The sequence below is a fragment of the Nuphar pumila genome, chromosome 13 (genome assembly GCF_984573655.1).
Source record: "Nuphar pumila chromosome 13, dmNupPumi1.hap1.1, whole genome shotgun sequence".
Classification (NCBI taxonomy): domain Eukaryota; kingdom Viridiplantae; phylum Streptophyta; class Magnoliopsida; order Nymphaeales; family Nymphaeaceae; genus Nuphar; species Nuphar pumila.
The window spans coordinates 64567814-64582123 of NC_143261.1; the positions used below are offsets into that span (position 1 = coordinate 64567814).

Sequence of the window (14310 nt, forward strand, 5' to 3'; positions counted from 1 at the left end):
TCACTCAATTTTTTTTTAGAGATAGTGAATTCGTGAGTTGAGTATTTCAACAACCTCAGAAGCCAATTGCATTTCATTTGCATTTATAAGAAAGACTCGTAGGTTAATTGTAAGTTTGCTTGCTTATATTTTTCTGTAAAATGAAAGGAGTCCTTGATTTAATGGAGTTGTTTGCTTTCAGTAGGTTTGTTACTGAAAGTGAGACCGAATTTGGTCTGTATATTCTTGTGGTGACACAAGGTTGATAGTAGAAATCTCAAGCGGGTTTTACTTGGAGACTGGATGTAGGTCAGGAAGACCGAACCAGGATAAAATCTTGTGTTCTTTGTGTGATTGCTGTGTGAATTTCAAAATCCTACAAAATTTCAAAGACGTTATTTAAAAGCACTATTCATCCCCCCTCTAGTACTCGTTGCCTCGATCCTACAATACTTTCAGTTTTTTTTTGTTTCGATTTTAGACAAAAAATGGACACAGTCAGAGCTGACCGAGTCCACTTTGGACCAAAATTATCCCGGGTGTGGCGAGACCCCGCACCCGCGTCACGCCACCATCGACAAGGTGGGGCAACCCTATAGACGAGTCTATGTTACATAGTTGGGAACTCCATTGTTGTAGTAATTGTTTCCAAAATATCTAAAGATGAAGGCTCAAAGAGACTTTTACAAGAGCCTGCTGGGTGTGGGAACAAAGACTCCCATGGATGAGTACCTTAATAGTGATGGTGAAGATCATGTTAGCGTGATGAAGGAGGCATTGGAGTTTATGGCTTACGATCACTTACCAGGATAGCAGCAAACACTATTATTCCAGCATCTTCCAATGACAACTCTCAAGCGGCTGCAATCACAATTTTATTTTACACAACGAATTATCAACCAAGACAGCAATACTTTCATATCCACATTTCAGTAATGAAAACTTATGACCAAATTGCTGGGTTGAATTGCAAAACTCCACCTAAGGAGATTGCAACTGAATATTGTGACCTGTTTCTAGCCACTTGCATGTTGACAGCTAATCATCCTTGGCAGCCTACAGATGAATTTCTGGCAAACCAGGTTCAGATCTACAATGTTACAACCACCAGCATATTAACTGACAAGAGTAACCAAGCTGGTATATCTGAACTTGAAATATGAATCAATACTGAAATTTAGGCCTTCCCTTTGAGTCAACGTGCTCATTGTCAAGGCTGAAACTTTCATGGCAGAATTAGTCTTGAAAGTATGTACAGAATCACATGACAATTTAACAAGGGAAGATGGACAATTGGTACTTTTTGGTGCTCAAATTTCAATTGAAGAATTGGGACGAATCATGCATGTGAAGAAGCTATATTCGCACATTTTTCAAGGCTTCTCACCTTGGGACAAGGCGAATTTGAAGGGGTGGGAAATGATACAAACCTCACCTTGGGTCGGCTTCAAGAGAGGCTTGTAAGTAGGTAAGGGAGTGAGTGGGATCCACATATGCAAATAAAAGTGGTCCATGGTGGGTCTTGGTTCCATACTGAATTTGGATATGGATGGTTATGTATTGGGTCCAATGTCTAGCTTCTCTTGTAAGTCTATATAAGCCAAGAGTCTTTGTAATTCACTCATTCATCTAATAAGAATTCTCTTCTTGGTCCCTTGTTTGGGAATTGGCCCTAGTAATAGAGATTGGGAGTCCCTCTCCCTCCTTGAATTGGGAGAAAACCGATGTGTATGGGAGTGGCACCCGGACTTGTATAAGTTTCTCCAGCTGCCGGTCACCGATTACAGTAGCCAGACACCGGTCTTCCAGTATGTGTAGTTGAAGAAACTCCCTTGCCCATGACAATGAGGTAGGATTTTGCAAAGGGGAAGAGAGAAGAATGATCAAGTTGTCATTGGCATGTAAAAGTGGAACATGTTTTCTACTTAGTAAATTATATGGACTATATGTGCAGGTTTAGATTAAGCAAACACCTATGCATATGCATGTAAAAGAGGAACATTTTTTTAGCTGTTTAGGACAAATCCTGTCAAACGTTGGGTGAGATTAGCAATCTCACCTAGCGTTTACAACCACAAACCCCACCCCTTTACTGTAGCTCAGTACAAGTGGGACCCACAAAGGGGTGGGGTTTGTGGTTGTAAACGCTGGGTGAGATTACTAATCTCACCCAGCGTTTGACAGGATCTGCTCTCATATGTCAGTGGAAAAATGTGTTAAATGAGCTACTTTGCATGTTCAAATGTGGTTTTAGAGCAATAAAACTTTATATCGCAATAAACTTGATTTTGAAAAGATAAAAAATGATTCAATCTGAGGCATCATTTTTAGCAAATAAACAATGACAAACATGTCTAGAAGTTCAAAATAAGCAAAAAATACTTGCATGTTCCTTTAGAGTGTTCAGGACATACGGGAGTTGAAACTGCTTACTAAATAGGAACTATCAATTTTCCTATATATAAACATTGGCTACTGTTGAAGTTACTGTGCTATTGAGTAGAAATCACAGTTTTTTTTCATATTTTGTTGATATTTTTTTAAATCAGATTATATAGGTGTGATCTACATCAATGTTATAAATATCGTATCAGAATTCAAATCGGAAGGGTCGGCGATACAGGTGTATCATATCGTAAGATACGGAAAATTTTCATTTTAAAAAATTGCAAAAAATGTAAAATCCACAAAAAATATAAAATAAATAAATAAAATCAGAAAATTTTAGGAAAAAGGTAATTGAATTTAAGCATTATGAACAATTAAACATACACATGCAGTACTATAACATGCGAAACGATATTGTTACAAACTAAGAACTTACAAAACAAAAGGTTTGCTAGTAAAGAATCACATTAGATAACAAAAAACAAGAGAAAACTTTTAAGTAATCTATCTATAACAATTACATAATTTAAAAATAATTATCAAAAATTAAAAAGATGACCACAAATAGATTTTCTGGAGTTTACTTTGGACTGTTCCAGGCCCATTTGATCTAGTTTGACCTCTTTGTTACTTAGCTCTTAATAGGGCATCCCACTTAAGAGTCCCTGAATCCTACTTGCTAACACAGCATTATTTATGCATCCAGAGTAAAGTGGTTCCAAATTCATGAACATGAAGCTGGTTTCATTTCATTGGATTCTCCAATGTACCCAAACTTATTGGTAAGCATGAAATAAGGCAACAGATTATAGGAAGACTAAATTATGCATTGTAATTTATGAATATTGATTAGAATAAAAATGTATCACTTTAATTGGCAAAGGTGTTTTCCACAATGGCCATGATATTTTGAATTGAAAGATGCATGAACTTTAGGAATAAAAAAAAGACAGCAAAATATGGTTAGATACGATATCAATTTGGCAAGCTTTAATTCAGACTCCTCAGAATGTGTGCTTATTTTGTCCGAGATTCTTTTACAAAAGCATAAAAATGATCACTTGTCATCTGGCAGCAGAGCGCGAATGACCACACAAAGAGGGTCAAATGATATAGGTGCCTCTCATATATGATTGAAAAAGCCACTCGCATTTCCCCTAAATCATGTTTACATTTGTCATGACAATGTGGTTCATTTAGAAGTGTTTGTGAACTCTTTGTGATTCGAGCCTTTATGAGAAGTTTGTTGTTTGATAAAATATCTTGTACTCCATTCCCTTATGTTGATTTACTTCTTTGGTACCCCTGGCAAGATGCTATTCATGAATAGGTATTTTGCTTCTATTCGCTTAACTGCTCATGTAACTCATTTTTATGTGTATTTGTGAGGCTTTTGTTATGATACAGGACTTTTGTGTTAATCAATATAAATAAGCAAGCAAAACATTTTCTGGTTCATGGCTTAGCATTCAGCATGGGAACTCAGTCATTGGATTATACATTGCTTCATGTTCTAAAAAGGAATTAAATTACGTATGAGCAGGAGTGGCTATTCTGCTTCCTATTTTCATATTATAAGATCTTAGTTGTAATTGAAGAAAAGATTTGGTAGGAAACCCACACTCTGAAATGATCCTTCAAATACGATGGATAATTTGATAGATCAATTGATATAAGAGGAGATAATCATTGTATCATAGCTTGAATGCTAGATATATCTGGTTTGATCACGTTGGGCATAACCATGTTTTCTTCCAGTACTAGTATCCTGGTCTTGTTGAAGACCGTCCAATCTGTGGTATGTGTAGTTAGTCTTCAGATTCCACTTGTTCATTGCTTCCTCTTGGAAGGCCTTTTAACTTTTATGAAGATATTTGAACTTTTTATCTATTTAGGTTTTCCTTGCATGCCTAGTCATATGAAACATACTTTTGCTTTTGTGGCTTTTTGACTTCGGCAATGTTTTAGCTTTGTTGAGGTTGAGGTGCAGTGGTTAGACAGGTTAGGAATCTCAGATGAGATCAGAGACTTGATATTTTCAAAATGTCAGTGATACTTTGTTTTGATTCAATTATGTGTTTGGAAATGTTCTGATGATGCATGTGGAATTTTGAACATGCATTCCACTAACAAATCTGTCTAGTCTTGTTTTTTTTTTTACAGTTTCTCCTATGTGGCTGATAATGGTTGTTGAAGGTTGTGCTAATTCAGTGGTTTCGCTAATTCTTCGAATAGATTTTCTATTATTTTGTCAAGTTTGGCTGATTCTTCAGGCAGACAAAACTTCAATGAATCTTTGCAGTTTATTTGACTTTTGAAGACTCATATTGGTCATGCTTTCTGTGTTGATGTAGTATTCCATGGGTCGCAAGGGTGGTGGTTTGTATATTAACCCAAAGAAATTTGCGGCTGCCCAGAAACCCTGCATGAAAGAGATGCTGTCATTCTTGAATTGCTTGGCCCTTAATCAGAACCATGATGATAAGTGCGTGCGGCAGAAGGAACTGTTGCAAGCATGCGTGGATTCTCAGGTATATACCACGTGTGTGAATGGGGAGTGTTCTCTCTCCCTATCTGATCTCATATGTGCTTCATGTGCAGTCGATGAGGAGGTTTTCCCTTGGCCTGGCCAAAGGAAAAATAGCTCTCTCTCTCTCTCTCTCGATTTATATTCTGCTAACCCTGATTGTTTTTGCAGAGTGGTAAAGATAGCAAAAGGTCATGGGGCAGCATCAATTATCACCTACAGAGGCTTGGTAGAGTGAGAAAGTAGAGACATCCCTGATTTTTTTTGTGGGTTTTGTTTGGAAATAAGTACTCCACTTGTCTGGTAGGAGCAGTTAGTGCACGTCACCTTGTGTTGGGACGTTGCAAGTTCAAAACCCAATGGTACGGTTGTATAACTGGTGGGGGTCTGCCTAACCCCAGCTTGCCTTTGAAAAAAAAAGTATTGTGAATTATTTATTTAGAGGACAAGATTTGCTATTTTTTGATAGAGAGCTGGGGCTTTTCTGGTCGACTGAGATGGAAAGAGGGTTAGCAGGCCAAACCTATAGATTGATCCAATTTGGTTCTAACCATTTGGTTCCATCCGGGATCCAAATTGGGTTCTTGACTTGGGTGATGGTGGTGGTAAGAGAAAGAGAGATGCAAGGGATGGGTTTCTTGGTTTTTTTTTGGATAATCCGAGGAAAAAACCCTCCTATCACCAACTGCACATTGGCTGGCCTCCAGTTGGTAAAACCCTCGAGGTTCCTTCTGCCCACAGGGGACTACACCCAGCTTCGACCTTGCAGCAAGGGATGCCACCCATGGGTTTTGAACTTTTTACATCCTGTCAAGTTGGTGACATTCACAAGTTGCCCCTACTAGACAAATATATGGTTCGGTTCTTCACAAGGTGAGTCTCATGAAGCACTCTTGTGTTGGATCTAGGCATTACCAAGTCTGAGTTAATGGGGTTTGGCCCTTCATATTCGGATTTGGATGAAAAAAATGATAAAACCAAACCCGTAACCAACTAGCTTAAAACCCGGTATTTACACTTTAATCCTGTCAGGTTCTTAGTCAGATTCGGGTTCGGGTTTGAATGCACAACTTGATACCAAACCCTGATCTAATTATTAATCAGATCCAGATTTGGCTACCAAACCCACTTAATGGACTTGGATTCAGGTTGGGTATCTGGTTGCACCTGAACCGTCATTGGATCAATTAAGTATCTAGCCGGATTTGCCAGATGGGCTTAATTCATTAAATTTGATTATGCAACTCGTTTAGTGTCTTAATTTTTGGCTAAAAATGGTTTATCATGTTCACATATCAGATACTACTTTTTGTTGACCATGCATAAATGCAGTAAATAACTGTCGTTTAGTTTTGTCAAATCTTTTACAAAAATCAGTTCATAACCCAACATTAAGTTCATCTATAAATGCTTGAGAGATAAATCAGCCAAACTATCATTAGCAGCAAAGTTTTTCAAAATCACATGAATACTCATCACGTCCCCGCTTCCTTTTATTCACTTACAAATGAATCGAGTTTTTTTTTTTAAAAGATCAGCCAAAGTATACTTCTGGCTGTCTATGTCACAGTGATACCGTAATTACCCATGTATGCCCCCTTATATACCATTCATAACGGAAAACTTAAAATAGTGTGTTTTGTGCATGGTCACAAATAAATATATGGACAACTTATCGTTTGCCATTCATATCGCCGATATATATAGCTTATATATTGATAATTCATCAGCATTCTTTTTGCTATTGAAGCATGTAAAAAATGAAAAATGACGGTATTGTATGACAGAAATTGTGTTTTTTGAAAAACATTATAATTTTTTAAAATCCTGCCGATGTCCAAAATCGCAAATGTCGACGTTAAAAGGACCATTTCTTCTAAATATGTAAACTTCCTTATCAAATATGCAAATTTTCTCTGACATGTTTGTGAATTTTTTCCCAAAATATGAGTATGTGAATTTTCTTTCAAATATGTGAATGGCGTATTGTATTTTGTGATTTTTCTCTCAAATATGTGTTTTTGAAGCGTTGCTAAAGGCTTTAGTGGTGCTTTTGAAGTGTCACTAAAGGTTTATTGCAATTTTGAAGTGTCTTTAAAAGCTTTAAGGGTACTTTTGAAGTGTTGCTAAAAGCTCAAAGGCTTGCAAATGTAGGAGCAGGCATGACGTTCGCAAATGTGTTGGGGGAAATTTTGCATATTTGAAAGAAAATTCACATGTACAGGAGGTAAGAGAAAAGTTCTATATCTGAAAGAAATTCGGTATGTAAAGGTTAAAGTTATCATTTTACAACCAAAAAGTTGTGATTTTGGACATCAAGCATATTTTAAAAAATTGTAAGGTTTTTCAGGAAACACATCATTTTTTCTGTACACTAACGTCATTTTACATATAAAAAAAATCAATTGTAATGGATTAGCTATAATATTCAATTGTTATTAAAAAAATCAAATGGTATAAATAAAATGCAACGTGACGTGCAGGAAAATGATGAGAGAACGAGAGAGAGAGAGAGTATGCTCCAAGTTTAGATTTTGCAGAAATAAAAACAAAAATAAGGGAGGTGTAACCTTTATAAAATTGTTAAACATCCAAAGAAAATAACGAGAAACACCCGTATTTTTATGTCCTTTTATTCATCTCTGTTCTTTATGTAAACAAGAGTGAAAGAAAAAAGGAAAAAACAAGAAAATTATGGAAAAACTTGCTATAGAAATAGGTGAGAAAAAGGAAATCTTTGGAGGGATGCATTATTTTACCTTTCTGAACTGAATCCCATCAAATCACTGAATTTGATTTTCTGTCATTGAAAGGGTAAAATTTCAAAAAAGGGAAATATAGGGAAAAAACTTTCTTTTTAATTTGACACATATCGTGATATATCGCGATACCTATTTTTTGTCATGTTAGCTTTTGAAATTTTCTAGGATTTCGATTGACTGGTGACTGATGTGGTATATATAAGTTATGGAGAATAACCGTATTGTCCTTGCAAAATAGTGTTTTCAAAAAATACCTAGCAATTTGATCAAATTTCTTGCATATCCAAAATTTCTATTCTCTGTTTTTTAAGAACATTTTTACTCCTCACCAAATAGGGGTGGCAAAACCTGACACGACCCGCCAACCCGCCTCTTAGGCGGGTTCCGGTTGGGCAAAAACGAACCCGTTTAATAAACAGGTTGACCTGCCTAACCTGTTTATTAAATGGGTCGGGTTCGTGTTAGGGGTATGCCAACCCGTTTAATAAACGGGTTAGGCGGGCGGGTCAACCTGCCAACCCGACCCGCTAACCCGCCAACCTGTTTACCCGACCCAACCAGTTTATTAAGCGGGTTGGCGGGTCGTGTCGGGTTACCCGTTTAATAAATGGGTCGGGTTCGTGTTTGCCACAGCCGACCCGTTTAATAAATGGGTCGGGTTTGGGTTGAGGTATGCTGACCCGCCAACCCGACCCGATTGCCACCCCTATCCGCAAATATAGCTCGACCATTGCAACTCTTTACTTGTGAATATCCCCAAAATGTGTGAAATTTCAATAAAGAAAAAGGCACAGGCAGGGGTTGGGTTTGATTCGGACTCAGGTGAAACCAGACTTTGACCAGATTTTTTGGTATGGTATCATGTCTGGACCCAGGTCTAATCGGGTCTACTATAAGAAAAGCCATACCTAGACCCAATAAAAACTACATGAACCGAACCCAGACCATACCCGGAAAAACTATATTTTTTATCATTTTTACATTGAAAAATTGAGGGTCTTAATCGAAACTCGGGTTGGGTCTGAGTCCTGTATAAAATTTCACAAACCATACTTGGGTCCATGTATTAATCGGATCTTTGGATCTAAACCCGGGTTTTAATCGGGTCTTCTTATTTATCACCATACACGAAACCTATAGGATCAGGTCCGGGTAAACCATAAGGTGAGTGATTTGGCATAGTCACCATCCATCGCAGTGATCAATGGTCAGAAGTGGAGCTGTTCTGCTGTTGGTAGGGGCACAAGCCGTTCGAATTTGTGAAAGATGTGGCAAATACCATGTCAGACTAATTGGGTGTTGGCTAAACGGATTCATATTGTGAAAAGCTAGTACCAAATTTGAATTTTACATGTAGCCGGGTTCAGCCATTCAACAAATCCAGGTATCTCGTTTGATTTTTTTTTTTTTACTCAGAGAAACTGCCCCAAGCACAAAGACCTTTCCACACTGGCTCTGTCTGCCGTATTACAAGAAATCAGAACAATATTCGCATCGGATTATAATTATAGTCAGAAATAATTTCGACATACCAATTTCCGGAAAATGGATTTGGTCCGATATTGGATAAAATTGCATTCATTGGCATTCCTAGCTGATGACATCATGTGTCTTTTATTGTGGCATCACAACATGGAAAGAATGGATGTGATGATGTCAAAACACTCACAAGTAGTGATTTTGTTGATCACCTAACATGTTACCAGAGAAGTAGGGATGGATATGGGTTGAGTCCAGGATAGTGGTTTTGTAATTTTTGGTTGTTTCCAATCCTATTCTAATCTGATTCCTCATGTGTTTAGCGGCTCCTCCGAATCTGAATCCGAACCATTTGCATCCTTACAAAGAATGTGCGTCCACTTTCTTTGGTGAAACTCATAGTCCTAAGAAATGGACTTGAGATGAGACCACTACGTGAGCCTCTTGTAAATTGATAGTCAGGATTTTTGCTCACATTCTTTGTTCTTTCCTCTTTTATCCTGGCCTAAGATGTTAGATTTTGGATTGCATCGTATCCAACCTGAATGTGACCCATATTAATATTAACATGGGCACATTAAAAGGACATACATGGGTATGGCTCTTGGGTTTTGGGAGTTACAAGACAGTTAAATGTTCATTCATGCCCATTAGAGACATCCACTAGTGCTCATTATGGACCAATTATTAACATCCACCAAATCTCCCTATAAAGAGGAGACCTATAATGGTGTGATGAGTGTCACATACGTGTGTGGTTTCTCTCTCTGGGTTCAAAGGTCTTGCTCACCATTCAACATTCTGGCTTGGACCCATTAAAGGTGTAGATTGGTTGAGAAAAACGCCGACCATCTGCATCCACCAAAGCGTTGTTCGGATTATCCATGGCCGCATTTGGCAAGTGGCTCTTTCGTAATCCATTTTAAGTCAACATTGGGTTATGGGCCCACAAAGCGCATCCATTGCACATATTCGGGGTGTGAGTGTGTTGGCATCCATGCAATGCTTGCCAAATATTTTGTCAGCATTGTTCTTTCGTCGGACACCCATTTGGTTTTGCGATGTCGAACGGCAACAAAGAAACATTGACAAGCGACCCACCACTTGCGGGTCAACAGAAGGTTTTGACCCCCCCCTCCCGCAACCTTAGCTAGATCATCGTCGCTGGCAACCTAAGGTCACTCGTGCGTGGCGGCCGCAACTCTCACCACTTTTGCTACCGATGACTATGGTTGTTAATAGCCATAGTCGTTTCAGTCAGCCATTAGGTTGGTCATTCGTCGATGACTGCTGAGGTAGCTTTTATTGTATATCCTTAAATTTTGACCATCTCCGACGAAAAATCGATGATCTGCCAATGAATCTGAGTTCATTAATGTGTGAGGATCTTATTTGAGTGTCATCGAAGTTATGTTGAGGAATTCCAACATATTTTTCAGTGGCTTTATAGAATTCTGGCAAAAATGTGTCCAAGCATAGTCTGGTGCCTTGATTTGCATTTTTCAGTGAACCGACACAAAATTCGACAACAACGTTAAAACGAAAGTTGTTCGCAATTAAATTATGAGAAACTTCCGTTCTAACCTCATTGGCATTGTGGATCAGGACTAAAACCTAGTTGGACCCAGTCCGGGACTCGGACCCATTGGGGATGTCGGGTGGGTCGGGTCTACGTCCGACCCTGTTAGACTTGTACCCATTGAGGGTTTTGGGTGGACCAGGTTTTCACCCTACTCGGCTTGAGCTGATCCAGACCTAGACCCATTAGCAAGACCAGGTGGATCGGGTCAGCACTTGACACAGATTTACTCGGTCCAGACCTGAACACGTTACGGGGTTCTGGGTGGATTGGCTCTATCCCTGACCTGGCGGGACCTGATCCTGGCTCGAACCCATTAGTGGGACTGGGTGGATCAGGTCTGCGCTCGACTCAATCAGGCCCATTGGGGATTCTGAGTGAATCGAGTCTGTGCCTACTTGGAGGATTTGATCCTGACCTAGACCCGTTAAGGATTTTTGAGTGAATCGAGTCTACGACCGATTCAATCAAGACCCGATACAGAGACTCAGACCCATTTATAGGGTTTTGGGTGTATACCCAAACTGGCTAGACTTGGACCGGGTATTTGGGTTCCGGGTGGATCGGGTTTGTGCTTGACTCGTTGAGACCCGATCCGACCCATTACTATTTTAGGGTGGACCAAGTCAGACCCTTGGGTCAGATTAAATCCAGAACTAGACCCAATTAACTATATGGCACTGAACCAGTTTAGGAACCGATTCAGTTCTTTGGGAACGGTTCAAGTCATTTTGAAATTGGTTCCTACCCTTTCAAGACCAGTTCAATGGTTTTTGAGATCGGTTCAGACTTTCTGAGACAAGTTCACACCGATTCTGGGCTTCCTGAGACTGGTTCAAGTATTTTTTTTATTTGATTTGGGCATCTTGGAAACTATTTCAACGGTTTTTGGGACCAGTTCATACAACTCTAAGATCGGTTCATGCATTCGAAGACTGGTTCAGGTTTTTTTTTTTACTAGTTTAGTGGTTTTCTGGATCAATTCAGGGTTTTTCTTACAAGTTCAGGGCTTTTAGTAACCGGTTAAAGGCTTTTATGGACCCATTTGGGTCATTTTAAGACCCCAATCCTCAATATGAGTCGTAAATGCATGTCTTTGTCATTGATCTTATACTTTTTGGTAACTTTAACATGATATAAGGTATATTTTATATTTTTTTTTGTTATCCATGATTATTTAAGCATGAGATTATGAATGTATGCACTTTATTTGTATTAGGACATGCTTTACATATGTTTACTGTAAAACATCTTGATCAACTCACTCTAGTAATCACCAAAGTGATCAATGATTGAGGGTTCCTTAAACCATGTTGAGAGCGATATTTGGTATTATGATTGTGCATGATTTTATAAAATAATGATTCTACCCAAATATAGGTCATTATGTTCTAATTTTACATAGGGTGTATTAGTAAGTGTGTACACTAACCCATGAAGTATGCTCGTACCCAAAGATATAATGCTAAATTGTGTTTCGTTACATGATCTATTAGTTTTACTGATTGAAGTCAATTCCTTGAGAATTGAGGAGGCAAAGTAACTCTAAGTATTATTGTTTTCATCAAAGTGAAATGATAATGACTCTATTATACTTGCCTTAAAAAGGTGAATAATAAATGATCTCATGTTTACCTTTTCGATCTGAATCTCGTATAGAGTGATTATCTCACTCATACAGAGAATAGTACAGTCGATCAGAAGGTTGTCTATGAGAAGTGTGAGTACTCAGAATGATGTCTATGAGAAGTGGGAGTACGCAAATAATCTTAACATATTTTTTTTGCAATCACGAGTGGCTATGAATATTAGAGGTGTCATATCTCACTACAAGACAATGAAGAAATTTTTGAAAGTTATTGAGGCATAAATTATTGATTTAAATGAGATTTCATCTCAGGTCGTATGGATTAACAACTTCATTTCAAATCTTTGTGTAGTGGACTCTATTGAGAGGCCACTGAAGACCTTTTGTGATAATAAAGTTACTAAACTGAGAATCAGTTAGTATGTATTAATATAATCAATACGAAGGAAATGATTGTGGATCCTCTTACTAAAGGGCTAACACCTGGATTATATTCCCAACATGTAATGTGGATGGGTCTATTTGATTTCTTTTGATGTATGATAATACATTATGATTATATTTGATCACATTTATGAAACTAAATTGATTCTTTGTGGTTTTGAGTATAGTTGATTCTATGTAAAGTACCTCTTATTTTGAAAAGAGAAAATAGCATAATAATAATATTAAAATGATCAATAGAATGTACTAGAGACCAACATATTAATAAATGTATTCTTAACATGCTAAACGCTGAAAATAAATAATATTGTAGTACATGAAAATATGGCATCTCATATAGAGGTGTTCATCTCCATGACTCATATGATTCATTCTTGAGATACAGGATAGCATGTGAACCCACATAGAAATTGAATCAAAATAGCGTAATAAACCTCGATGAAGTATTTTTCTATGTCAATGGGTCAAGTGGGAGAATGTTGGATTTTGAATAAGATCGGATCCAATCTAGATGTGACCCATATTGACATGAGTACATCAAAGGACATACATGGGTTTAGCTCTTGGGTTTTGGGTTTATAGGACAGTTATGAGGTCTCATAATTGTCCATTTATGCCCATTAGGAACCTCCACTAGTGCCCACTATGGACCTCCACGAAATCTTCCTATAAATAGGAAACCCATAATAGTGTGATGAGTGCCACATAAGTGTGTGATTTCTCTCTTCAGGTTCAAGGGTCCTCTTCACCATTCGACATCTTGACTTGGGCCCATTGAGGGCGTTGATTGGTTGAAGAGAACACCAACTATTTGCATCTATTGAAGCGTCATTCGATCATCCATGGCCGCATCCGGTAAGTGGCTCTTTTGTGGTCTATTTTAAGTCAACATGTATAAGACTCTCACTAGCAGGGGTGGTCAAGCAAAGCATGTACACAATTTAAAATAGGCTACCCATGTTTTTTTGTGTAATATTGTATAAGCAAACTAAGGGTAATTTTACCAATGGGGGCTCCACTTTTACCTTGTGTTGAGATGTTTCAGGTTCAAAACCCAATAGTAGAGTTGTAGAACTATTAAGGGTCTTCCTAACCCCAACTTGCCTTTAAAAAAAAAGAGAAGGGTGTTTTTGTCGAGTAACCATGCAAGGCCAAGCAAGAGGCTCCATGGGTTTTTAGGGAGGCATTTATAGAGTTTTATGTGCCCGGGACAACGACCATATATGGCAGGCTAAGACCACTTCAACAAGGTTTCCAATCCCGAGTATGGTTTCTCGGTGTCATAATGGAAGAAAGAAAACAAGGGTACTTTGATTTTTAACCAGTGTCACAAATCATCTCTTCAAGAATTTTTTGACGAGAAACAACCTCATTGTAAATGAAAATTTCATTTTTTAAAAAATAACATGCCATATAGATTTTCTATTTGAGAACATATATACAATTAAAGAAAATTTTTAAACATCAAAATAAAAATGTTAATATCGCTATAGTATCTTCATGAAATTGTGATACTCGAAAACATGTGATTTGAAATTTTTCAAGATTTTGTCTGGATTTTATA

General features: G+C 37.9%; 1 protein-coding gene across 1 annotated transcript in view; it reads left to right on the top strand.

Annotated features, from left to right (window-relative positions):
• The window catches only part of LOC149818528 (uncharacterized), a 59391-nt gene extending 54039 nt beyond the window's left edge, over positions 1-5352 (top strand). The window contains exons 3-4 of the mRNA XM_089985798.1: positions 4722-4898; positions 5066-5352. Coding sequence (XP_089841924.1) covers positions 4728-4898; positions 5066-5140 — 246 coding nt within the window. The 5' untranslated portion in view covers positions 4722-4727 and the 3' untranslated portion in view covers positions 5141-5352. The remainder of the gene's footprint in view (positions 1-4721; positions 4899-5065) is intronic.
• The last annotated feature ends 8958 nt before the right edge of the window (positions 5353-14310 follow it).